Source organism: Mandrillus leucophaeus, unplaced genomic scaffold, assembly GCF_000951045.1.
Source record: "Mandrillus leucophaeus isolate KB7577 unplaced genomic scaffold, Mleu.le_1.0 Scaffold109, whole genome shotgun sequence".
Lineage (NCBI taxonomy): Eukaryota > Metazoa > Chordata > Mammalia > Primates > Cercopithecidae > Mandrillus > Mandrillus leucophaeus.
Genome location: NW_012099098.1, coordinates 2,430,330 through 2,456,321, shown reverse-complemented (window position 1 = coordinate 2,456,321; position 25,992 = coordinate 2,430,330). Strand labels below are relative to the sequence as shown.

At 43.0% G+C, this 25,992-nt stretch overlaps 1 protein-coding gene across 6 annotated transcripts in view; it reads left to right on the top strand.

The window, feature by feature from the left end:
- The window catches only part of RALGPS1 (Ral GEF with PH domain and SH3 binding motif 1), a 265,288-nt gene that overhangs the window by 9,728 nt on the left and 229,568 nt on the right, over window positions 1-25,992 (top strand). For all 6 annotated transcript variants that reach the window (XM_011988521.1, XM_011988499.1, XM_011988490.1 and 3 more), the window contains exon 3: window positions 5,885-5,935. In XM_011988521.1, the coding sequence (XP_011843911.1) occupies window positions 5,885-5,935 (51 nt within the window). The remainder of the gene's footprint in view (window positions 1-5,884; window positions 5,936-25,992) is intronic.

Here is a 25,992-nt window from a genome sequence, read left to right as displayed (position 1 = left end):
AAGAGGTTAAGCAAGTTTTAAAAAATGTCCTGACTTTGAATTGGAAATATTAGTATGAATTCTGCATTGTGGTCTTGAAATAGCATTTCGTACTAAAAGAACCCATGGCTTCTGGAGAACTGGTTGATTCCAAGTCTAGGAAAGGACATGTTCAAGATGAGCCTGGTACATCTTCCCAGTACCCAGTGAGGAAGCTGTAAAGGAATAGGAGGGTCCGTGGCAAAAGGACTCAAGAGCTAGCTAGAAGTAGCTCCCATTGCCCCATCATGGCACAATTTGAGCTTCAAAAGGATAATAATTGCAAATGATTGAAACTCATCAAGCAATGGGTCACCTTTGGATGATAATAGGAGGGCAGTTTATCATCTTAAAAACTGATAAATATAAGGAAAGAATCAAGCATTTGTTCTGCCATTTACTTTTGTACTAACTACACTGGATAACCAAACAGTAGATGAGGGAAAGTGTCTATTAAATTGGTTCAGTTAATAAAAGGAAAAGAAATGAAAGAATTGGAATATCATAATTTTGTAACCCCAGTGAATGAAAATATCTAAGCAGTGAGCATCAATAGCCACTAACATTACAAAAAGAGAGCCATCATGTGCCTCCTGATGAAGCAGTATGCTGCCACCTGCGGTCTTGCCAAAGGGATAAACCTGTGTCTGATGAAGTCCCTGAGTCCAGCTGCTGATTTGCAGACACACCAAAAAAGGAAGAACACGTTGACCTGCTCCATAAGTATGGAGAACTGTGTAGGTCAAATGGCTTGGATTCTTCAGCAGATATATTACAAGGAATATAAAGGGATGGAGAGAATATTTGTAGATTAAAAGAGATTTTAAAAGTACATATCAGCTGGTGTGGTGGCTCACGCCTGTGATCCCAACACTTTGGGAGGCCGAGGTGGGTGGATCACAAGGTCAGGAGTTTGAGACCAGCCTGGCCAATACGGTGAAACCCCATCTCTACTAAAAATACAAAAATTAGCCAGGCATGGTGGCGCACACCTGTAGTCCCAGCTACTCAGGAGGCTGAGGTAGGAGAATCACTTGAACCCGGGAGGTGGAGGTTGCAGTGAGCCGAGATTGCGCCACTGCACTCCAACCTGGGTGACAGAGCAAGACTATCTCAAAAAAAAAAAAAAAAAGTACATATCAGGTTGGGCATGGTGGCTTACAACTGTAATCCCAGTGCTTTGGGAGGAGGTGGTGGGAGGATTGTTGTTTGAGGCCAGGAGTTAGAGATCAGCCTGGGCCACAGAGCTAGACTCCATTTCCACAAAAAAAATTAAAAAGTTAGCTGGGCATGGTGGCTTATACCTGTAGTTTTAGCTTCTCAGGAGGCTGAGGCAGGAGTGATCACTGGGACCCGGAAGTTTGAGGTTAGCTCACTAGCTGTGATCACATCACTGCACCCAAGCCTGGACAGCAAGTAAGACCCTGTCTCTAAAATAGATAGATAGGTAGGCAGGTAGATAGCACTTCTCCAGATTTTTAAAAAGTGGACAGGACTACCCCGTGATGTGTAGGTATATATACTTGAGTGATTAAATTATTTGAAAAACTTGAAGAAAGTCAGAATAATGGTTACTTTTGGTGGGAGAGAGACTTGTAATTGGGACAAGGCACATTGAAGAACTTCTGGGGTGGTTCTTTTTTCGTTTTGATTGTGGTAAAATATACATAATATAAAATTTACTATCTTAACTATTTTTCATTATACAATTCAGCAGTGTTAAGTACATTCACAGTGTTACGCAACCAATCTCCAAAACTGTTCTCATCTTGCAAAATGGAAACTCTGTATCCATTAAACAACTCCCCATTCCCCCTCCTCCCAACCCCCAGCAACCACTATTCTACTTTCTGTCTCCATGATTTTGACTCTTCTAGTTACCTCATGTAAGTGGAGTCATACAGTGTTTGTCTTTGTGACTTTTTTTGTAGATTTGACTTTTTTTTAAAGTTTTTTTTAAAATTTTTTTGAGACAGAATCTCACTCCCAGGCTGGAGTGCAGTCGTGCGATTTCGGCTCACTGCAACCTCCTCTTCCTGGGTTCAAGCAATTCTCCTGCCTCAGCCTCCTGAGCAGCTGGGATTATAGGCATGCACCACCATGCCCAGCTAGTTTTTGTATGTTATATTAGAGACAGGGTTTCACCACGTTGGCCAGGCTGGTCTCGAACTCCTGACCTCAAGTGATCCGCCAGCCTCGGCCTCCCAAAGTGCTGAAATTACAGGTGTGAATCACTGTGCCCAGCCTAGTTTGACATTTTTTAAAAATAAAAAGTTAAAAAAGCTTTAAATAAGTTACTGCTAGATTAATTTTCAAAAGGAACAGAACAGTTCCTAGGCCCATCCCTGACTCTTTTCTAAAATTGCCAGACACGGGCTTTCTGTGGTTCTGTGAGTCAAAGCAGGAATAGATGTTTGGAGCTGATTACTCTTTGTTCTGTGAGCCCTCGTGGCCATGCCTTGGTGGAGTGGGGTAAAGGCAACAGTTTTTTTTTGTTTGTTTATTTGGGGTCTGGAAGACCCTTACAATGAGGCTGAGGCTGGGAAGAGAGGATTTAGTCAGCCACTGTTAGGAGAAATACTACATTTAACATGTGCAAAAAACTTTTTTTTTCCCCCTTTTTGGCTAACCAAGTAGCTTTCATTTATCCACATAATAGCACTGTTCTGTTAGAGTCACGTTGTGAAGTGCTCCAGTAGATCGCTCCACTCTGCGGTGTTCATCTCTACAGAAACGATGTGTGGAGATCGGGCATTTCCCTTAAAAGCCTGGGTTTTTAGAGGGCCCTGGACTAGGAGGAAGGAGGAGATGGGAGAAGGGACTAGGCTTAAGGAAGCCATTGCCAGGTGACTGGCTTGACTGAACATCCTGTGTTAACGCTTTATTTCTCGAAATAGGGATAGGCCATTAAGAGACTTATGAGTGTTCTCGCTCAGCCCCACTACTGGCCGGATTTGCTGCTTGGAAGCAAGAGTGGGAGGCTCCTTGTCTCATGTTTCTGTTGAGTCTGTAACATGCCCCTAGAAAATGCCTTTTCTCTCCAGGAAACCAAAGTACCTCTCCTGAGGGAGGGACAGGGCCCTGAGGTGGTCCTGAGAGCTGGCTATGAAGTGTGACAGGACCTGACCTCACCTCTTACCACACCCCCTACCCATACTTCCCACCCCCTTTTTGGTAAAACTGAGTGGCCTTGAGGGTTCAATCTTCCGGGGAAGGATTACTCATCAGCAACCTCTTTAACATATGTTTGGCTTTGTAGTAAAATGGCATGAAATTGATAATCTGATGATCTTTATAAGTATCTTATATCAAAAAATCCTTGCTCTAGACACTGTCTTCTTTAATCAGAACCGAAAGGATAGAAGTAGGAGAGATTCTTCTGAAACCTCATTATGTATTTTGGACTAGCTAGTCTAAGTCTGGTGACCTCTGTTGTTGTTTGTTTTGAATAAAACACCTGAACACATTTTCTGACTTATGGTCTGAGCAGAGAGCAGAATGTTTGAAACTTGGACTATCTGAAAAACATGAAATGTCAGGTCACTGCTTTAATAAATCATCTGGAAATTCAGTAGCAAACCCTAGCACTGGTGGCAGGATGGAAAGGAAGTTTTCTCATTTTCACATTAGCAGACTTTTGGTTCTTTTCCTAAATGACATTGCAAACATCCTGCCGGTTCTCCCGGATAGGGTGTTAACTTGAACTGCAGGGGAGATTTCCAAGGTCCTCTGAGCTTTCAGTTCAAATCTCCTGTCTTTACAAGGCCTTTCTGTTCCCTAGGATGGCAGACTTAATCCAAATATGAGAAGCACTTGGCTAACAATCTTGATGGGTCTGGCAGAAGAAATGCCAGTCTGTTTGCACTGCTCAGGACATAGCTTTGAGCCATGTAGCTCTAGGCCAAACATAGACCTATAGGCCTTCAGGACTTCCTAGCTACTCAACACTCAGATTATGAGGGCCAGATACATTATGCTGATGTCAAGAGTCCCCTTGACATCAAGAGGTGTTGGGTGGAACCCGGAGGCAGAAGAGCTCAGATTCTGCTCCAGTGCTTCCTTATTCCTGGTCCTGTCTCCCACCTCGCAGCCAGGCTTCCATTAGTGGCAGCATTTCACCTCTGTTTCCATGGGGAACGCTAGCTCCTGGGAGAGGACAAAGAGGCTCTCCACTGAAGCCAGCTGCATGTTTTCCTCTCCACTCTGCCTAAGGATGGTCTGCTTTGGCCTGTATCCCGTGCTTCTCAGGAACCCAGTGACCTTGGACCACCTTCGAGTGTATTTGCCATTTTTCTCCAATATATTCTTAATACAAGGGATTTTACTGGCTCAGTGGATTTTTAACATGTTCTTTAGAGCAACCTCAGTGCATGCATATTCAACCAAATTAATGGTCCCTTATTTGCTAGCTTATGTATTGGTCAGGAACCGTAAGTTCACATGCCAGTACATGCGCCCATCTGTGTGGCTTCCATTTTGACACACACACACACACACACAAATTCTCTCTCTCACACACATACTCACACTTTCATACGCACACATGTACACGCTCACACATACACATTTACACACTTACACTCACAGTCACACACACACCATATACTCACACACACACACTCAGGTATACACACATAAATACACTCTCTTATGTATTTATTGAGCATCTGTCAGGTGCCAGGAGCGCTACCTCTTGTCTTGAATTTTCACCAAGATCCCATAAAATAGGGATTATTGTCATTTTCTAGATGTGGTACCTGACTGAGAGAGATTGTGTGTCAGAGAGAACATTGCCGTTTAGTGACAGTGTGCAGACATACACCCAAGCCCTGTAGACTCCAAAGGCCATTTGTTCCCTGTATCATGTCATCCTGGATGGCCTGTGTTCAATGGACAGAGTGTCTTCTCACATTAAAGGCATCCAAAGGCCTTCAGCTCTCCTCTCCCTGGCATGTCACAGAGACATCTCTTAACTGACATCTGGCATCCCATGTGACACAGAGGTCGGTGGATCATGTGAAGTCAGTTCAGTTCATGCCTTGGTCTGAAAAATGGTCAGCATGATGCTTCCTCTTACTGTCACCAGATGATGTTCTTATGATGGGCACAGGCTTTTAACCTGATGTGTGTCTTCTCTATTGATGACATTGCTGCCTCTTAAAGCTGGCTGTGATGAAGTACTAGTTTTTTCCATTTCCAATAATTTGAGGACAGATACTTAAAATATATATAATGGAAATGTCATGGTCATGTAAAAAATTGCTATGCAAGTTCCAAATGCTTGCTCTCAGCTTCTGTACTTCTCTCATTGTGGGCTGGTGGAATAAACCGTTTGTGGTCCCGTGCTGGTCTGTGGGTGCATCTTGAATAGCACTCTACCATATAATTTAGGGGCAGTATCAGTGACTTCAGAAGAAAAATATAATTTCTATAAGCCACAACCTTAAAATGAATTTATAGTAATAGTGTTTCTGTTTAGCATTCTGATTTTGAATATTGTTTCTACAACTTTTAAAAATTACAAAAGTAGTTCATGCTTGAAATAAACATTCAAATAGTATGAAAATTTCCAAATCAAACTGTTCCCTCTTCTCCCACGCCCACCCTCCAAACAGCTTTTATCAATTCCTAAATTGAAAGTTCATCTCACATTCAAGAAAGAAGGGTGTGGATCAGGATTTATGAAGAGGGGGAAGGGATAGGAGAGGCATTTCAGAAATGTATCCAATTTTTTACTGTATTCTGTCTTGTTTTTTATCTCAAAGCGGAAAGTATAATTTTTATGAATATATATGACTGTATAAAGTAACATGACAGTTATCTTTGATGCACAGTATTTTCTAAAATTGATTCTCTTTTGTTGCAGAGCCAGATTACTTTAATGGATATACCTGTGTTTAAAGCTATCCAGCCGGAGGTCTGTACTTTGTCTTTATACTCTTCTATTAATGCTGTGGGTGGGCAGCGAGGATTTAGTCAGCCACTGTTAGAGTGACTCCGTTTCTCAGTTTCTCTCTTGAGGGCTCTATAAATGCATGTTATCTACTTAAACCTCATTCTATTCTTGATGGTGCTCATGTTTTTGAGCCCAGTATTTGGATTTTCCAGAGAATGTCTCCTGTCTGGGCTACTCTGGCAGGGCTGGGAGCAGTTGGTACCCACAGGACTCCACACCTGAGAGTCAGGTCTTGACACCCTCATTCCTTTTCCCGGGCTCCTCCTGCTGAAAATGTTTACTTTCAAGAACTGATGTCAGGGAACATTTTTCTAGAAAGTTCTCTTTTTGTTGATCCCAAATTCTGGTAGTTGCCTTGTTTTTGTTTTTGAAACCAGTTGCCGTAGCAAACATGTACATATTTACATTGAAAGCATATATTGGTCAGGTGTGGTGGCTCACACCTGTAATCCCAGCACTTTGGGAGGCCTAGGTAGGAGGATCGCTTGAGACCAGGGGTTTGAGACCAGCCTGAGCAAAATAGTGTCCAAAAAAAAAAAAAAGCATATGTACATTTTTAGAAACAGCATATTCAATAAAGGGTAAACAGTTGATTTTGGTATTAAAAAAATTCCTGGAAATGTTTGGCAATTGATAACAAGGTTTTGGTTATTTTACCCAGGGTGTGTGTATGTGTGTGCGCGTGTGAGATCAGGTAAACAAAAATCCATTTCAAAGTGGTTGAATAGGGAGACTGAGGCAGAAGAATTGCTTGAACCCGGGAGGCAAAGGTTGCAGCGAGCCATAATCGTGCCATTGCACTCCAGACTGGGCAAAAGAGCGAGACTGTGTCTCAAAAAAAAAAAAAAAAAAAAAAGAGGTAGCTGAATAGGCTGAAGAGGAATTTATTACAAGGATAAAGGGGCACTTTACAGAATTCATGGAGTGAGTTCAGGCGCCCAGAGAGCCACCAGGACACAGGCAGTGCCTACTTCCTGCTCTGCTTTTACCTCTCCTTCTCTCTCCTGCTTTCTTGTCTGATTTGACCTGATTTGGCCTTTCGAAAGGGCCCACGTTTACATAATCTCCATTTAAGTCACCGCCCCAGACTGGGACCAGCAGATTTCAATCCAGGCCAGCATAGTCATGTGTCCAGTGCTGGTCCAGTCACCTAAGGCCAAGAGTATGTGGTCAACATGGGCAAACACTGAGGGACCCAGCCTTGTGAGTGAGGTTCAGACCTCAGAGGAGAGGTGTGTGGTTGCGGAGATAGATCAAAAAGTGCTGCAACTAGGGTGTGAATTCCAGAATACTCTTAATGCATTTCTTCTTACAGAACTGTGACTGTTTAGACTTTGACAAAGAGCATATCTTAACACAAAGTCACAGTGTTCAAGCCTTCTGAGAGCTGGCACCTAGCCTACTGAAAAGTAGGAGGAAACTAGTACCACTAGCTTTGTTCAGCATTTATGTGAAGACGTGGCAGTTATTTGTATTATTGTATTATATGTGTGTGTGTGTGTGCTTGTGTCTGTGTGTGTTGTGTTCATTAGGGTTGGGGAACAGAGCTTCGTTTGCTTTTTTTGAATTGGCTGACTTCCATTCTTTTTCTGTTTTGTTCTAATGTGGTATGATCCATTCTTTCCAATAAAAAAACAACATCAAATCACTGCCTCTTGGAGCCTTTTGGTAGAATAGGTGTGTGATGGTTGCCTTGGTTCTCAACTGAAGCTATTTCTGATTATGTTCTCTGCTTAGCTCTGATCTGGAGCAGTTTAGACATTTAGGGCTTTCTTCTTCATCCGAACATCAAGGAGGACAGCCCACCTGCTGTGAGCCCTGAACCTGCATGTGCCCAGGAGACTGGGATCATTGCCAGGCTGCTGGAAGGAGGGAAGTGGGTGGGGGCTTCTTCCTCTTCAGAGGCATAACCAAGGCCAGACCAATACTTTTCCTCAGGGCGCTGCAGTTTGGAAGGTACCTCATCAATACATATCTTAGTTCAAGTTGTGACAAGACATTAGAGTGGAGATGTTTTGTTTTCAAGACTGTAGCTTGTAGCGGTGGTTCTTAATTGTGGCTGCACATCAGAATCACCTGGACAGTCTTGTACCCAGAGCCCCCTCCCCCACAATCCCCCACAGACCGTTGAGTCTGAACTTGAATCTCTTGATGGGAGTCTGAAACCTTATCAGCCCTAGTTTGTAAAAGTTTCCCAGGTAATTCTGAGGCGGAGTGAGGATTCAGAACTAGTTGCTTTGAGGTATCTGGAGAAACCCCAAACTTGAACATTTTGAATCTATAATGTGTTAGCTAAAAATGGAAGAGTTTGTTCCTCATTGTCAAAACTGTGGTCAAAGGAAGCACCCTGGGAGCTGCCCCAGCTTTTTTGCTGATGTTATTATTGTTAGCAGACTGAAAACTGAAAATTTTCCTCTTGGGGATGCTTGCCATGTTGTGGCTGGACCACCCCAGAGTTGGAAGGGCATGAATAAAGTACAATTGTAAGTATGCAGAGGCCAGTGTCTGAGAGCAAGATGGGTGCTGTGAGTGACCTAGGCTCCCAGGAGATCAGGAAACTTGTAGACCAGTGCCTTTCAACCCTGGCTGTGCATCAGAATCCACTTGGGAATTATTTTTAAAAAATTACAAATGCCTAGGCTTCATCCTTAGAGATTCTAAATGCTTAGGTTTAGAATGGGACTCAGGAATCTGCTTTTGACTGGGCACCCTCGAGGGTTCCAGTTGGATGAGAACCAGGGATGTAGTGATTTTGAGACCGATAGCAGTTTGCTTTGTGAAATCCTAATTTTCAAATTTCTAGTTGTCTTATATAGTGATTGTAAGACTGACAGAAATTTGCTTTGTGAAATCCTAATTTTCTAAAGATTTTTTCTTGCCTAGTAACTAAGATTACCCTTAATTCAGCCCACAGAGATAAGAAGAAGAACATTAACCATGGACCCTGTGGCCAGGACTTGAACCAGGCCTGTCTGAGCCCTGAGCCTAGAGCTCAAACTCTCAGCCCCTGTTGCATGTGGGTGTAGCCCGACTCCTGCACTGCACAGTGTGCTCTTACCTCTTTTGATGTGGAAACAGCCATCTTACCAGGCCTCCACTGTGTAAGCAATATAGTTTATGAGTCCTTCCTAGGCTGTTCAGATCCTTCACAACTGGAGAATTGATCCTGGCTGGGTTTAGATACGGTGATTTGGACTTCTGGAGTTGTCCTGGAAGGCATCAGCCACTTCCTAGCTGGTCATTTTTCCACCCTGGCTCAGGTTTCTGCTTTCCCATCATGCTGTTTGCCAACTCTGTGCTTATTAATGACGAGCTGGGGGTATTTAGCTTGAAAAAAGAAGGTTCCCGAGGGACATGATTTTTGTCCTTGGAGATCTGAAACGCTCTGAACAAGCTATAAGGAGTTATGGTGAGACCTGGATACTTTTGGATGGTATTAGGGCTGGTTCTGGAAGAAGAATGTTCCAGGTAGTGGGATTAGCATGCACAGAGAGTGTGGCCAAGGAGACTTGCATTGGTGGAGGAGTGGGGGAGATTTAAACATAAAGGCTTCTAAAGCCCTCCCTGCCATGGGGGTCCTTGAGTTTCTGGTGCTTGTCTGGAGGGCAGCTCCCAGTGATAGAGTGGTGGGCAACACCCTTGCCCATGCAGACCCTTGCCTCTGTGTCCTTGTTTGGCTCCCTAGCCCTCTGACCTAAGCCCTGAAGGCCCAGTGGCTCACTGTGCACAGGTTTGAAAAGAGGTGGGTGCTGATGTGGACTGTTGCTGGGTAGCCTGGGCCGTTTACGTTTTCCTGAGCATTTACTGTGTGCAGGCTCTAGGCTAGGCTCCTTAGATGTAGGGTCTCATTTAATCCTCATCAAAATCTTATGATGTACCTGCTGTTATTGTCTTTGTTTTATATATGAGGAAGCTAAAGTTCAGACATGTTAAGTATTATAACTTAGTCCATGATTACTGTATTAGTCCTCTATTGCTATGTAACAAATCACTCCCACACTTAGCAGCTTATTATCTGTCTCAGCCTCTGTGGGTGAAGAATCCAAGAGTGGCTTAGCTGGGTGGTCCTGGCTTAGGGTCTCTCAGGAGGTTGTAGTCAAGATGTTGGCTGGGACTGTAGTCATCTGAAGGCTTGACTGAGGGTGGAAAGTCTGCTCCCAAGGTGGCTCATGCACAATGCCTGGCTGTTGGCAGGAATCCTCCATTCCTTGCCATGTGGAACTGTTCATAGAGCCACTGAGTGTCCTCATGGCATGGCAGTTGACTTCTCCTAGAATGAGTGACCCAAGAGAAAAAGACAGGAGCCAACAATGACTTTCATGACCTGGCTCAGAATTCACATACTGTCATTTTCACAGGTATTCTATTAGTATCACAGATCAGCCCTCTTCACCAAGGGGGGCACTATACAACAGCTGGACACCAGCAAGTAGGAAGTGGGGGACCCCTTGGAGACTGCTTACCACAGGCCTCAGGTCAGAAGGTCAAATACAGGTAGTCTCCGGAACTTTCACAATTCTGCCTTTGCCAGTGCCCCAGCTATGTGACCTTGGGTAAGTCATGTTACCTCTCTGAGTTTTGGTTTCCTTGTTCATAGAGTGGGCATAGTAAGAGTACATCCCTCATAGGGTTATTTGGAGAAGGAAATGAGATAATGCATATAGAGTACTTAGCACAGAGGCTGGCACCTAGTAAAACAATATCAACCATTTTTGAATGTGTAGTGCATACCAGGCATTTTGTTGAGTGGTTAAAGACTTTATATGTGTTACGTCATTTAACCCTCAATTTACCCTGGCAGGTGCAATTATTATTTCATTTATAGATGTAGAAACTTAGGCACAAAGAGGTAATGTAACTGCCTGAGCTGGGTGGTAATGGGAGTGGGTATGTAATGGGAGCAAGGTGTGGACCCTGGCAGTAGGAGTTCAGAGTTTACTGCTGTTATTACTATTGTTGTTGTTGTTGTGGCGGCTGTGACTATGGTTGTCACCCACCAGTGTCCCTTTGTGCCAGTCTCTGGCTTGCCCTAGGATACATGCCTTCCTGCCTCAGTCCCCTGCCCTGCTGTTCTCCTATCTTCCTGCCTCTCAGTTCCCCTTCCTCTCCTTCGTATTCTTTTAAAATATTTCTTCTTCTTCTTCTTTTTTTTTTTTTTTTTTTTGAGATGGAGTTTCACTCTTGTTGCCCAGGCTGGAGTGCAGTGGCGTGATCTCGGCTCACTGCGACCTTCTCCTCCCGGGTTCACACAGTTCTCCTGCCTCAGCTTCTCAAGTAGCTGGGATTACAAGAACCCCCCATCACACCTGGCTAATTTTTGTGTTTTTAGTAGAGACAGGATTTCGCCATGTTGGCCAGGCTGGTCTCGAACTCCTGACCTCAGGTGATCCGCCCGCCTTGGCCCCCCAAAGTGCTGTAATTACAGGCGTGAGCCATGCGCCCAGCCCTATTCTTTTTAAACATTTCTTATTGTTAACAATTTCCAGTATACACACATACTGGATTTATATAGGCAGAGTGGTAAAATGAACCTTTGTATACCTGTTACCTAGATCCAACAATTGCCATATTTGCTTCATTTACCTCTTTTTTTCTTTTTTTATTTATTCCTGGAAATCTTTGAAAGCAAATGCCTAACATCCTATTATTTCCCTCCTTCAAACTTCAGATGTAGCTCTTTAAAAAGTTATTTTCTACCATAATCATAATAGCATTTTCACACCTAACAAAATTAGCAATAATTCTTTAGGATCAAATTGGGGGAATTTCAAGTTTCCCCAGTTGTCTCAGAAACAAACAAAACTCACTAACAGCAGTGACAATTCTAGGGCCTGCACGTTGCATTTGGTTGGTTGTTATGTTTCTCAAATTCCTTTTGATTCTAGTGTAGTCCATCCTCCCTCTCCTCCCTCATGCGCTTAACTTACTGAAAGTTGCACTGTGTAATATTCTAAATTGTAAATATTCTGCTTCCTCTTGGTGGCTTAACTTGTTCACTTGTCGCCTATTTTCTTTCAATTAGAAGTTAACCCAAGAGGCTTGATTGGATTTTGGGTCAGTCTTTTTGAAAAGAATGTGTCCTAGGTGGTGCTGGGTACTTGGTATCACATATCACATCAGGAGACATCCAGTTGTTTTGCTCTTTGTCATGTGAAGATTTATTGATGAGTTCAGGTGGTGACTGTTTTATTCCTTCATTGTAAAGTTCACAATCTACCTTTTACTTAATTATTTTGTCTGTCAATGATCTTTGCCTGAATTGAGCATTTTATTCGGCCTAGCAAAATGGTGACTTTTCTCTCTCTCTCTTTTTTTTTTCTTTTTCAGAGACAGAGTCTTGCTATGTCACCTAGGCTCTAATGCAGTGGTGTGGACATAGCTCTCTGCAGCCTCAAACTCGTGGGCTTAAGCCATCCTCTGCCTCAGCCTCCTGAGTATCTAGGACTACATATGTGTGCCACCATGCTTGGCTAATTTAAAAAAAAAATTTGAAGAGACATGATATCACTGTGTTGCCCAGGCTGGTCTTGGACTCCTGGCCTCAAGCAGTTATCCTGCTTCAGCCTCCCCAGTAGCTGAGATTACAGGCATGAGCTGCCACACCTGACTCTTATAGCTGAAATTCTTAAGAAGAATGTTTCCTCATCAGCTAGGGCTACTTGTACATATTTAATTCTTTCCTTTTAATTATCAATTTTCGAGTAAGCAGCTGGTGCCCTGCTTACCTTTAATGGTGACTTGTGGGTGTGTAACTGCTTTGTTTTTGTTTTTGGTGAGCAGTCTCTCTCCTCCATCATAATGAACTCGTGGATGTTTATTATACATCCTGTGTGTTTCAGTCAGTTATAGTCACCATTATTTTTGGTATACCAATTGTCCTGTCTTTGACCAGTAGGATCCCTTTTCTGTTGGCTCCTGTGTCTTTTTAACATGATCCCGTTCATTTTTGATCGCTTCCCATACTTTTTGGCCCAACAAGATCCCCAGGGTTATGTTGCATGTTTTCTGTTGCAGACCTGGAATTAGGCATTCCTTCAGGGGGTTTCTTTTAGTGGGGAATATTATTTAGAAACCATAATCTGGGTGAAGACTACTCAGTATTACTGGGTTGCCATTGCTTTTAGGCCTTTGCCATGGACAAAAGTAGTAAATAGTTGTTTTTTAAAAGGAAGAAGTCATGAGTTCATAGTTAGGGTAGATGATATTATTTCTCCATAATTCTTCCTTCTCTCCTTACACCTTGTCATACCTTCACTGTGGGTGGTGTATATCTCTCCACCCTATTGACTTTGGGCTTGGCCCTGGACTCGGTTTTGCCCATGGAATGTGGGCAGCATGGCAGTGTACAGATCTGAGCTGAGCTGGTGAGAGGCATGGCAAGCCTTGGCCAGCTGTCTTGAAACTTCCCTTCTCCATGCTGTACCAGTAACTGTTGCTTGTTTATCTTCAGTCCCCAAATGAGGACATTACAGTTGACCTGAACTGACTCGAAGTCTAGATTCCACCCTGAGACAAGCCAAAGCCAACCCGGCAGAGCTGAGCTGAGCTGCATCATCTGCAGACCTATGAACATGAAATAAATGTTGTTGTAAGCATCTGAGATTTGAGGATTGTTCGTTATACTACATTATCTCGTAAAAATATAATACTGATCTTTCCAATTCAAATCTAATTTTATAGAGTTGTTACTTAATTCCCTTGATATTTATATATTTTATTTTACAATGACAATTTTGGTTCCTAGCAACATTAGTTACTTTTTTATATTATCCCATCATATATATGTAAAATAATTAAAAAATGATCATACCAGTATTACTATTAATCAGTAGACTGCTGGTCAAAGTTTAACATTTTCTTGCAGTTAGTTCTTTTACTTCTTGTCTCCTCTCTTTCCTACTACTTATATACCCAAGTAGGCCTCCCCGCTGGACTTTTCCCTTAAAGGTCTTTGGAAGCACCAGGACAGAAAAGGAGGGTTATGCTAACTTGGTTCTAGAGGGTCTGCATACTGAGATACCCTGTCATAATCCCAGTACCTGGAACTCAGTACATAGTAAATATTTGTTGAATGAGTGGAGTGTGAATGGATGCCTGAATAGGGGAAGCGCCACAGGAGAACATTATCTGGCTGTGTTGAGGCACACTGCCAAGCCGGGGGGGGGGTGTGCCAATCAAAGGAGCGGTATTACCAGGGTGTCTGTTTTGCGGTGTAACCACTTCCCACAAAGCAAGGGTATTTCCTGGTGAGCTCAGCCTTTTGAAGATTCATGTTTCCAAATGCAGTTGATAACTGAGGGTGGAGCTGTGGCTTTTCGTGACTTCTGCTGGTTTCTGCAAGGGGGACCACAAAGAACATCATTTCAGGGCTTAGAGGAAGCCAGGCAGACGGTGAGTTAAGGATTGGCAGAGACTAAGGAAAATGGAAGTTACAAATACGGAACCATAACTACCCTGTCTCCTGGTGACTCTAACGAGTGACCAAGTTTATCAAAAATTGGTGTATTAGTGCAGATATAGCTTTGTAGCAGTAATATCTCACAGCTGTGTTGAACTTACAAGTTGTGGCCTAGAGCCGCATTGCCACTGTGGTAGATTGGGTTGCAGGATGGATTCTTGGGTGGATTCCTGGCTGCAAGGGCTCGGAGCAGGGGCTGCATTGTAAAGGAGGTCTGTCTGAAGGTCCTGGTGGCAGCAGCCTTCTAAAAGGGTATGTTTTCAGGGTGGTGTTTTGTCTCTACCAGAACTCCTTGCCAAATCTGTCAGTATGCCCAGTTCCCAGCCTATGGAACTGAAGGCACAGCAGTTCTCAGAGGCTGGTCTAAATGTCAGAACTCTTTTTGTCATTAGTTTTAACATGGAGCAGCATCAAGGGGGAACTGCTGTTCTTAGAATGTGCTGAAAATGGGCACAACCTGTGCTTTATTCAACCCAGGGTTCTGTCACAGCTGAGCTGCTGGGTCTGTTAAAGCCACACAGCTTGAAGAGCATGAACTTTGATCTGATGAAGCCGAGGTTGAGTCCCAGCCTCACCCCTCTAGCTTGGAGACTTAGGACAAGTCATGTATTTTCTTTACGCCTCAATTTTCTCATGTGTAAATTTGGCGGGGGGCGGAAATCATAGCTTTTACCTTACAATGGGCATGTAAGAACTTAGTACGGTGCCTGTACCAAGCAAGTTCCTAGTTACGCGTGGCTATCATTTCACCAATGTATAGTTTGAATAGGCAATGTGGGTTATAGATGGGAGGTTGCTGCTCAGAATATTCAGTGATGCCTGTGCAGGAGCCAGTGCCCCAGAGGAGGTGATACCTGAGTGGCAGGATGTTTAAGAGCATGGTACCTGGAATCCTTCAGACCTAGGTCCATATCCTGGTGCCCTGGATAGCTGGGAGACTGAGGTCTAGAACAAGACATACACCATGGTGCCCTAGGGGCCCTGCAAACATCATGTGGGAAACTCACTCAGTCTTGGGGTTGGGATATTATCACTAGGCCTTGAAGGCTGAAAGAGATCATATCTTATTGGTGATTTGGGGAGTTGGGGCAGTTGGAAAGGGAATTTCAGGCAAAATGTCTTTGAAAAGACAAGTGATGTGCTTAGCTTTTGGTGCCTGGTGTTCTTGAGAGAAGAAAAAAAGAACCTGCTCTTCCCTCAGTTCTGTGCTCTGCCAGGGCATCATTGCCAGGGATGTTGGTACACGCCAAAGGCTTACCAGAAGTCAGTGTTTTATTCCCTTGCCGACTGGCAGCTGGGGCATTGGGCAGTGGGTACCAATTTCAGTGAGGTGGAAAGCTTTCCTAAGTGGCCGTGTTTTTTCCAGTCTTCTCACTGCCCCTGCCAACATTGTTCCATCCCCACTGTCACATTTCCCAGTAGTCACAGCCGTGCCTTCACTCATTCATCAATCTACTGTGCTAAATGCTGGAGAGGTGATGAAGGGGACCTCAGCACAATCCAACCTGAGTCAGGCAGATGTGTAAATAAATAGTAATCAAGAAGTATTCAGGGGTTGGGGGGCTAGCATATCAAGGAGAGAGTGAGGGTGGGGATGGGCGGAAGGCAAGGAGCGTGTCCCACAGAAGGGGATGTTTGAATAAGGAAGCCAGGAGAATGGGGTGGCCAAGAGCATTGCAAAAGCAGAAAGATTCAGTTGCATGTGGGTGTTTGGAGAACAGTGGAAGTCTGTCATGAAGTAAGAAGTATATCTAGGTCTCTCCTGCAAGATCAGGACCAAAATCCAGAGGATGAGTGGCCAGGAAATACAAGGACGTTGCAACGGTGAGGTCAGCAGCAAAGGAGGTGGCAAGAAAGAAAGAGCCTCAAGCCTGGCGGGTGGGGCGGGGGGACGAGAGATTCAGGGGCCTTGCACTGAAACCTTCTCATACAAGGCCTGGCATCTTTGAGGAGCATGGACACGTGTCAAGAGAGCCAGGTTGGGCTAGGCAGTTTGAGTTGGCAGGAGAGGGCAAAGAGGCTTGGAAGGGAGGCTTAGATGTGCCTGACTAAGGAGTTTGAGCTTTATCTTGTTAGCACTGGGCATTCACTGAGATATTTAAAAAAACAAAAAATAGAGACAAAGTCTTTCTATGTTGCCCAGGCTAAAGTACAATGGCATGATCATAGCTCACTGCAGCCTCAAACTCCTGGGCTGAAGCAATCCTCCCACCTTAGCCTCCCAAGTAGCTGGGACTACAAGTATATGCCACCATACCCAGCCCTCTGAAGGATTTTAAAAGGGGCACACCATGAACAGATTTGTGTTTTAGGACGTTCATTTCGACTGAGACAGAACCAACTGTAGTCAGGGAGACTAGTTAGGAGGATTTTGCCGTGGTCTGCATGAGGCAAGGTGGTCACACTGGAGAGAAGGGCAGGGCCTGATGTTACACTGGTTGTGAGGCTGCTGCGAGGGCCAAGATGAGAGGAAGCAGGCTGTAGGTGTGCCTGAAGAAAAGTGGGCTGTCTACTTAGGGAGCAGAAGGAAGAACAGGGGGCAAGGAAGGATGCAGAGAAAGTGGCTCTAGAGGTAGGAGGAGGCCTAGTTAAGTCAAGCAGGGTGATCAACAATGTTTTGCTTGGAGGGAGGGAGGCCAGAAGGGCCAGAGACAGCTGATAGCCTGAAAGAAGGCTGAAGGACTCAGAAGGCCAAGGTGGGAGGACCACTTGAGCCTAGGAGTTTGAGGCCAGCCTGGGCGACATAGCAAGACCCCATCTTATCATCATCATCATCATCATCATCACTGAAGGACCAAAAGTCAAGAAGAGGGCAAAGCACAGATTTGGTTAGGGAAAGGGGAGGGAAGCCAGGAAATAATGGAGGGAGGAGGATTTCAGAGTTCAGGGTCTTTGAGGTGGGGTGGCTCCGTGGTTGAAGGTGTGATGGCGGTGCCTTTGTGGAGCACAGAGGAGATTGAGGCATGGGGGCACCCAGAAGTGAGAAGTTTAGTGAAGTGTGTGGAGGTGACAGCAGAAGAATGGGAGGAGGGGAAGACTCAAGCCAGAGCTACAGGCAAGGGAGCATCATAGTGGGAGAGCAGACAGCAGCATGGAGGGGAAGTAGAGGTGTCAGGACCCAGCTTGGGCCTCCCAGAAGACAAGCTGTGGGTCTGGACTGTGGACCTTGGAGGCGAGGAACCAGAACATCCCCAGTATCTACTCCTAGGTTTGAGGCACAGACCGGGTGCTCAGTGTTAGTGGAAGGCAGGCCAAGGGTGGTCTGGGTAGGCCTGCTGGTCCTCTCCCTCTTCCTCATTGTCTGTGGCCCTGGAGGGAACCTGCTAAGTTCCTCTGAAGTGTGTTTTAAGGAAAAGGCAGTTCTGGTTAGAATGAGGAGGTGAGAGCAGCATTAACAGAAATGTTTTGGGACAAAGGAGGTATTCTTCAGATAAAAGACATGTTCCTGTGGGACACTTACTCTAGAGGGATTCGATTTCACCCTTCCCTGTATCAGGCTGGAGCTTGAGACCTTGCTTGAGCTTGACTTGACCAGCATCTGTTGGGTCCCTTTCTGGTTTACAGAAAGGCTGGCCTGCCGGCATGGAAGGCTCCCTGCAGAAGTCCACAGTTTCCTCCAGGCCACATGACACGTTGCAGTTCAGGAAAACACTGCCTGTGGGTCCAGGAACCTGACCCTCTGGCCTTTTGTCTGGATGCTGTTTGCCTGCTCTGAAGAAGCAGGCATTCCAGAAAGCCGAGGTCAGTGTTGGACGTTGGACAAACCCTGTGTGTCTTTGCTGCTCCTTGGAATCACAGTGTTTGGCCCTCGGAGAGGGAATAACGTGGCCAGCAGGCAGTCGTTTGTAAAGTGGAGATCGGTTTCACTGACATCATTAAAACCCCTCTCTCAGGTCACATGCTGGGCAGTTTTCTCAGACCATTTCTCTCTGCTACACTACCCTAGTTCAATCTACTGCCACCCCTCCTCTGAATGATGGCAGCAGCCTTTTCATGTCTCCCCACATTAAGTTCCATCCCCCAGCCTCCTCTTTGGAACCAGAGACATCTTTCTAAAGCCAAAGTCTGACCATGTGCCTGCCCTGTTTAGAGCCCTCTGTGGCTCCCCACTGCTTCTAGGATGCAGATCCCCCTTCATGCAGCCCCACCTTCATGCAGCCTCCCAGGTTCTGTGAAATAGGCCAGCAGCAGACCTCCTGACTCTCCTGCTCCAGTTCACCACTTTGTGTGTACACCACAGCCTCCCTGGTGTTCACTCCTGTCTGAGCACTTCTGCACAGGTTGTGCCTTCTGCCTGGAATGCTCTGCTCTGCCTCCGGGAGATGATGAGCAGTCAGAGCTCCGAGGTAGTGCTCCTTCTTCTCATGTTCCGTCTCATAGCTGCCTCATACACGTGGCACTTCTTACATATGGCACTTTTCACCATTGTACTGAGATATTACGACTTTTAAAAGTTTGAATTATGAGTTCAAAGTCTGTCTCCCTCCTGGTTTGTGAACTCCAGGAATGCAGAGATCATGCCAGTACTCTTCATCCCTGACTCCTGTGACCTAATGCAGTGCCTGATGTTGTTTATTATTTGTCAAATACATTCAGGATGTAGCAATAGTAATAATACTGAAATCCCTTGAATTCTTTCCACTTGTATGCTATCTGCCTTTCTTTGTTCAAAAAACTGGATTGGGTAGTAGGGGCAGTCTTGGTGTCCACAAGTTGGGGCTGAGACATAGAAAGGATGACTCCCAGCATACGACTCATTAGAGCTGTTGTTACTTAGCACCCAAAGGCTAAACAGCTGTCTAATTTGTTACCGCTCTGAGTTCACATTTATTATTTGCACATTTTCTAGGAATTGGTCTGTTTTAACAATTTCTTGTCACAATGGAAACAGAGTAGAAAAGGAATTCCCTCAACTCTGTTCATTTCATGGTGGAGATAAGAGTAGGGGCTGGAGTTCCTCTCTGAGCCGCAGGAAAAGACCTGCCTGAAGGGTGGGGAGAGGCTACTGGGGCAGGAGTCTGAACTGGCTACACACACAGGCCAGCAGCACATTTGATCCAACTCTTTGCAACTTTGAAACTCATTTTTTTTCCTCCTTCTTGAGCATGGATATGACATTAGTGTTGGTTAGAAACCAAATTTCCTTTTAAGTGAATTAATAACACAAAACAGAGCCTTTGGTGAACAGCTGTTTTCATCCTTGGGGATTTGGCGCCTGGTTGGGATTTTTTTGTCTGCAAGGAAAAGAGGGTTTGTTTGAACTCTTGTCATGGGAACAACTGCATGATCCCAGAAAGTTTGGGGTAGTGAGAGGATCATAAGTTTTGGAGGCAGGAAGGTCTGCATTTGAAACTTGGCTCTGCTACTCTGTAGCTGTGTGATCATAGGCAAGTTCCCTTATCTTTCTGTGTCTCCGTTTTCTTCTCTGTAAAGTGGAAATGATTCCCATCTCATAGTGTTATGATAGTTAAGAAGATTATGTAAGAGGGGGCCTAGAATGAGCCTGGTACATGGCAGAAAGTCACAAATTGTTTCTTAATTTTTGAGAGAAGTCAGGGATGTGATAAGGAGAAAAGCAATAGGCAGTGCTATTAAGTCAAGCTGAGAAGGGCTCTGGGCTCAGCAGTATGTAAAGCTTGCCAAGGGTAGGACCTCATCTGTCATTGCTATATCCCTTATGGCAAGCAGTGAGTAAGCAGTGTCTGGTACATGACAGGATCAATACTTGTCAATACTTGTTTGATGAATGACAAGTGTGTAGAAAAGCATTTCTACTTGTATGGCTTAAAGCTTAAGAGCTTGGGCTCTGGAGTGAGAAGGACCTGGGTTTCTATCTTTGTGACCATGGTCAAGTCACTTAGCCTCTCTGAGTCTCAGTTTCTGTGTCTGTAAAAAGACACGAGGATAGCATGAGATTATTTTCAGCATTATTGAGGTATAATTTACATATGATAAACTGTGTATACTAAAGTCAACAGTTTGATATGTATGTATCTGTAAAACCATCGCCATCTCAATATAATGAACATATCCATCACCCCAAAAGTTTTTTCATACCTCTTTGCAATCCCTTCCTCCTCTTCCACTCCTTCTACTGTTCTTGAAATTAGGTAGTATATGTCCTTAAAGTTTGTTATTCTGTTTCAAAATTGTTCTGACTATTCTAATCCTTGGCATTTCCATATGCACTTTAGGATCAACTTGTTAAGTTTTACCAAAGAAGTCTGCTGGGATTTTGATGGTCATTGTGTTGAATCTGTAGATCCATTTGGGGAGGATTGACATTTTAATGATACTGCATCACCTGAACCATGAAACACAATGTAACTCCATGTATTAAGGACTCATAACACTAAGGACCCATAGCACAGTATATCACCTCATGTATGTAGATCTTCTCTAATTTAGTAATGTTACATAGTTTGCATTGTATAGGCCTTATACATCTTTTGCCAAATATATGTGGGATTTTCTACCCAGATGATGATGTCTCTGTGAATAATGACAGTCTTGTTTCTTTCTGAACTGGATGCTATTGTTTCTTTTTCTTGCCTTGTTGCATGGGCTATAGCCTCTAGTACAATGTTGGGCAGAAGTGATGAGAGCAGATATCCTTGGCGTGGTACTGATCTTAGAAGAAAAGTGGTCTTTACTCATTCAGGATGATGTATGTTAGCAGTAGGTTTTTCATAGATGCCTTTTTATCAGGTTGAGGAAATTTCCTTGTATTCCTCATTTACTAAGAGTTTAATCTGGAATGGATATTTGAGTTTTATCAAATGTTTTTCCTGCATCTATTGAGATAATCATATGGTTTTTCTTTTTTAGTCTGTTACTGTAGAGAATTACATTGATTAATTTTTGAATATTAAACCAACCTTGTATTCCTGTGGTAAACTTCACTTGGTCATGATGAATTAATTATCTTTTTTTATATTGTTGAATTTGATTTGTTAAAATTTTGTTTAGAATTTCTGCATCTGTGTTCATAATGGGGAATGTTGATCCATATTTTTCTTTTCCTGTGAAGGTTTTGTCTGGTTTTGGTATCAGCATAATACTGCCCTCACAAAATGAGTTGAGAAGTATTCCTTCCTTTTCAGTTTTCTAGAAGAGTTTGTATAGAATTAGTATGAGTCTTTATTAAATATTTGGTAGATATTACCAGTAGAGCCACCTAGATCTGGAGTTTTCTCTGTGGAAAGTTTTTTTTTTCTTTTAAATAGACTTTATTTTTAAGAACAGTTTTATGTTTCTAGCAAAATTGAGGGGAAAGTACAGAAAATTCCCATATATCTCCTGACCCCATACATGCACAGCCTCCCCCACTATTGGCATCCTCCCCCAGAGTGGTGGATTTGTGAAAATTGATGGCCCTACACTGATACAGCATCATCACCCAAGGTCCATAGTTTTCATTAGAGTTAATTCATGGTGTTGTACATTTTTCAGTTTTCACAAATATATAATCACATGCATCTACCATTATAGTGTCGTACAGAATAGTTTTACTAGTCTAAAAATCCTCTGTGCACCACCTATTCATCTCTTCCTCTCTCTTAACCCTGGGCACCACTGGTCTTTTTACTATCTCCATAGTTTTACCTTTTCCAGAATGTCTTATAGTTAGAATCATATAGTATGTAGCCTTTTCAGTTTGGCTTGTTTCATTTAGTAATAAGCATTTATGTTTTCTTTATGTCTTTTTATGGCTTGATAGCTCATTTCTTTTTAGGGTTGAATAATAATTTATTGTTTGCATATACCACAGTTTATCCATTCACCTACTGAGGAATATCTTGATTGCTTCCAAGTTTTGGCAATTATGAATAAACCTTCTATAAAGATTCATGGGCAGATTTCTCTGTGAACACAAGTTTTCAACCCATTTGGGTAAATACCAATGAAAGTGATTGCTAGATCATTGTGGAAAGCTTTTAAACCACAAGTTTAATTTCTCTAACTATTCAGGTTATCTTTTTCTTTTTTAGTGAGTTTTGGTTGTGTTTTTCAGTGAGCCTGTGCATTTTATCTAAGTTGTTAAATTTATTCCCATGAAGTTGTTCATAATATTCCCTTATTATTCTTTTAATATCTGTAGGATCTGTCATAATGTCACCTGCTCTCATTCCTCGTATTGATAATTTGTATCTCTTTGCTTTTTTTCCCCCTGATCAGTCCAGCTAAAATTTACTAATTTTATTGATCTCAAGGAGAGCTTTTGGTTTCATTATTTTTTCTATGGCTATTCTGTTTTCTGATCCATTGATTTCTTTTCATATTCTTTCTTCTGCTTGCTTTGGGTTTAATTTTCTTTTCTTTTATAGTTTCTTAAAGTAGAAGCTGAAGTCAATGATTTGAGCACTTTCTTCATTTCTACTGTAGTTATCTAATGCTATAAATTTTCTTCTAAGTGCTGCTCTAGGTTTGCTCCCACACATTTTGATATTTTGTGCCTTCATTTCCATTAAATTAAAAACTTTCTAATTTTCCTTTTGATTACTTTTTGACCCATGAACTATTAAAGATGTGTTATTAGTTTCCAAATATTTGAGGAATTGCTAGGTATATTCTATTGATTTATTGTCTTGTCTTGTCTCATCTCGTCTCGTCTCATCTCTCTTCCCTTTTCCTTTCCCTTTCCCTTCTTTTCCTTTCTCTGAGACAGAGTTTTGCTCTTGTTGCCCAGGCTGGGGTGCAATGGCATGATCTCAGCTCACTGCAACCTTTGCCTGCCAGGTTCAATCGATTCTCCTGTGTTAGCCTCCTGAGTAGCTGAGTTACAGGCATGCACCACCACCTCTGGCTAATTTTTTTTTTGTATTTTTAGTAGAGACGGGGTTTCGCCATTTGGTCAGGCTGGTCTCGAACCCCGTACCTCAGGTGATCCACTGTGCCCAGCCTCTGCTATTGATTTCTAATTCCATTGTAGTTAGAGAACATACTTTGTATGACTTAATTTAAATTTATTAAGATTAGTGGCTAAGAATATGGTCAGTCTTGGTAAATGTTTGGTGTGAACTTGAGAAAAAAGTAAGTTCAGGCCAGGCGTGGTGGCTCATATCTATAATCCCAACACTTTGGGAGGCTGAGGTAGGAGGGTTGCTTGAGCCTAACATAGTGAGACTCTGTCTCTACAAAACAAAACAAAACAAAACTTGACTGGGCATGGTGGTGCATGCCTATAGTCCCAGCTACAAGGAGGCTGAGGTGGGAGGATCCCTTGAACCCAGGAGGTTGAGGCTTCAGTGAGCCATGATTGCGCCACTACACTCAAGCCTGGGTGACAGAGCAAGACTCTCTCTCAAAAAAAAAAAAAGTAGCTTCACACTGTTTATTTGTTCTCCTTTCCTTCTTTTTCTGACTTCTTTTTTTTTTTTAAATTTATTTTTTATTATTATTATACTTTAAGTTCTAGGGTACATGGGCATAACGTGCAGGTTTGTTACATATGTATACTTGTGCCATGTTGCTGTGCTGCACCCATCAACTCGTCAGCGCCCATCAACTCGTCATTTACATCAGGTATAACTCCGAATGCAATCCCTCCCCCCTCCCCCCTCCCCATGATAGGCCCCGGTGTGTGATGTTCCCCTTCCTGAGTCCAAGTGATCTCATTGTTCAGTTCCCACCTATGAGTGAGAACATGTGGTGTTTGGTTTTCTGTTCTTGTGATAGTTTGCCAAGAATGATGGTTTCCAGCTGCATCCATGTCCCTACAAAGGACACAAACTCATCCTTTTTTATGGCTGCATAGTATTCCATGGTGTGACTTCTTTTTAATTGATTGAGCACACTTCATGGTTCCACCTTAACCTCTTTATTGGCTTACAAAATATAATTTCTTTTAGTGGTTGGTTTAGGGTTTTTAGTGTATATTTTAAACTTATCATAACCTACTTTCAAGTGATAATATACCATTTCATGTATAATTTTAAGACATTTACAACAGTGTATGTCTATTTACCTCCCTCCTATTCTTTGCAGTATTGTTGTCATACATTTTTCTTCTAAATATGCAATAATCGGGCCGGGCACAGTGGTTCACACCCGTAATCCCAGCACTTTGGGAGGCCAAGGCGGGTGGATCACGAGGTCAGGAGTTTGAGACTAGCCTGGCCAACATAGTGAAACCCTGTCTCTACTAAAAATACAAAAGTTAGCTGGGCATGGAGGCATACATGTATAATCCCAGCTACTTGGGAGGTTGAAGCTTGAACCCTGGAGGCGGAGGTTGCAGTGAGCCAAGATCGTGCCATTGCACTCCAGCCTGGGCGACAGGGCAAGACTCCGTCTCAAAAATAATAAATAATAAATAATAAATAAAATAAATAAAAATAAATATGCAGTAATCTCTATATTGTTATTACATTTGCATTAAATGATAATCTGTTAAAGTCTGTTATCTTTTAAAGAAATTTTTAAAAGTGCATATAATCAGGTACACAAATCTTAAGGGTATAACTCAGTGTATTTTTGCAAAGCAAACAACGTAGCCACCATCTGGATCAAGATATAAAACTTACCAGCACCCCGGAAGCCTACCTCATGCCCCCTCCAAGTCATCAGCTATGTACAAATGTAACCACGGTTCTATCACCATAGGTAGTTTTGTCTGTTTTTGAACTTTATATAAATAGAATCATAAACTGTGTACGTTTTGTCTGGCTTCTTTCACTTAACATTATATATGTGAGATTTATCATGTTTTTGTGTGTAGCAGGAGTTTTTCCTTTTTCATTTTTGTGTAGTATTCCATTCATTGTGTGAGTAGATCATATTTTATTTATCTTTTTCAATGGTGATGGATATTTTGGGTTTCTGGTTTGGAGCTATTATGAATAGTGATGCCACAAACATCCTTGAACGTGCCTTTTTTTAGACATAAGCTCTCATTTTTCTTGGATGCAATATGTGTGAATGAAATTGCTGGCTCATAAGATATGTGTATATTTAGCTTAATAGATACTGCCAAACTGCTTGCTTTCTTTGTTTTTTAAATATTATTTTTAAAAATTTTAAGTTGTGGGATACATATGCAGGACATGCAGGTTTGTTACATAGGTAATGTGTGCCATGGTGGTTTGCTGCACCTATCAGCCCATCACCTAGGTAAAAAGTGATTGTATCATTTCACATTCCTGTTGGCACTCTGTGAGAGTTTCAGTTGTCCAGCATCTCTGTCAGCACTCTGTGTTGTCAGAAGACGAAACAGTACCAAATGCAGAGTTCACCTCAGCACATTTATCCTCTTTCTGGCATCTTGAGCCCCCATATCCTGGCTTCTTTGGTTGCTCTCTATCTTTAAATTGCTGTGCTTTTGTTATTGTAGTTACTCTATCCAATTTTTATAGTTAGTATCAGTTACTTTGCCATAGACAGAGTCAAAGTTTCTTTCTTCCTTTCCTTTCCTTTCCTTTCCTTTCCTTTCCTTTCCTTTCCTTTCCTTTCCTTTCCTTTCCTTTCCTTTCCTTCTTTTTTTGAGATGGAGTTTTGCTCCTTCCTTCCCTCCCTTTCTCCCTGCACCCCTCCCTCCCTTCTTCCTTCCTTCCTTCCTTCC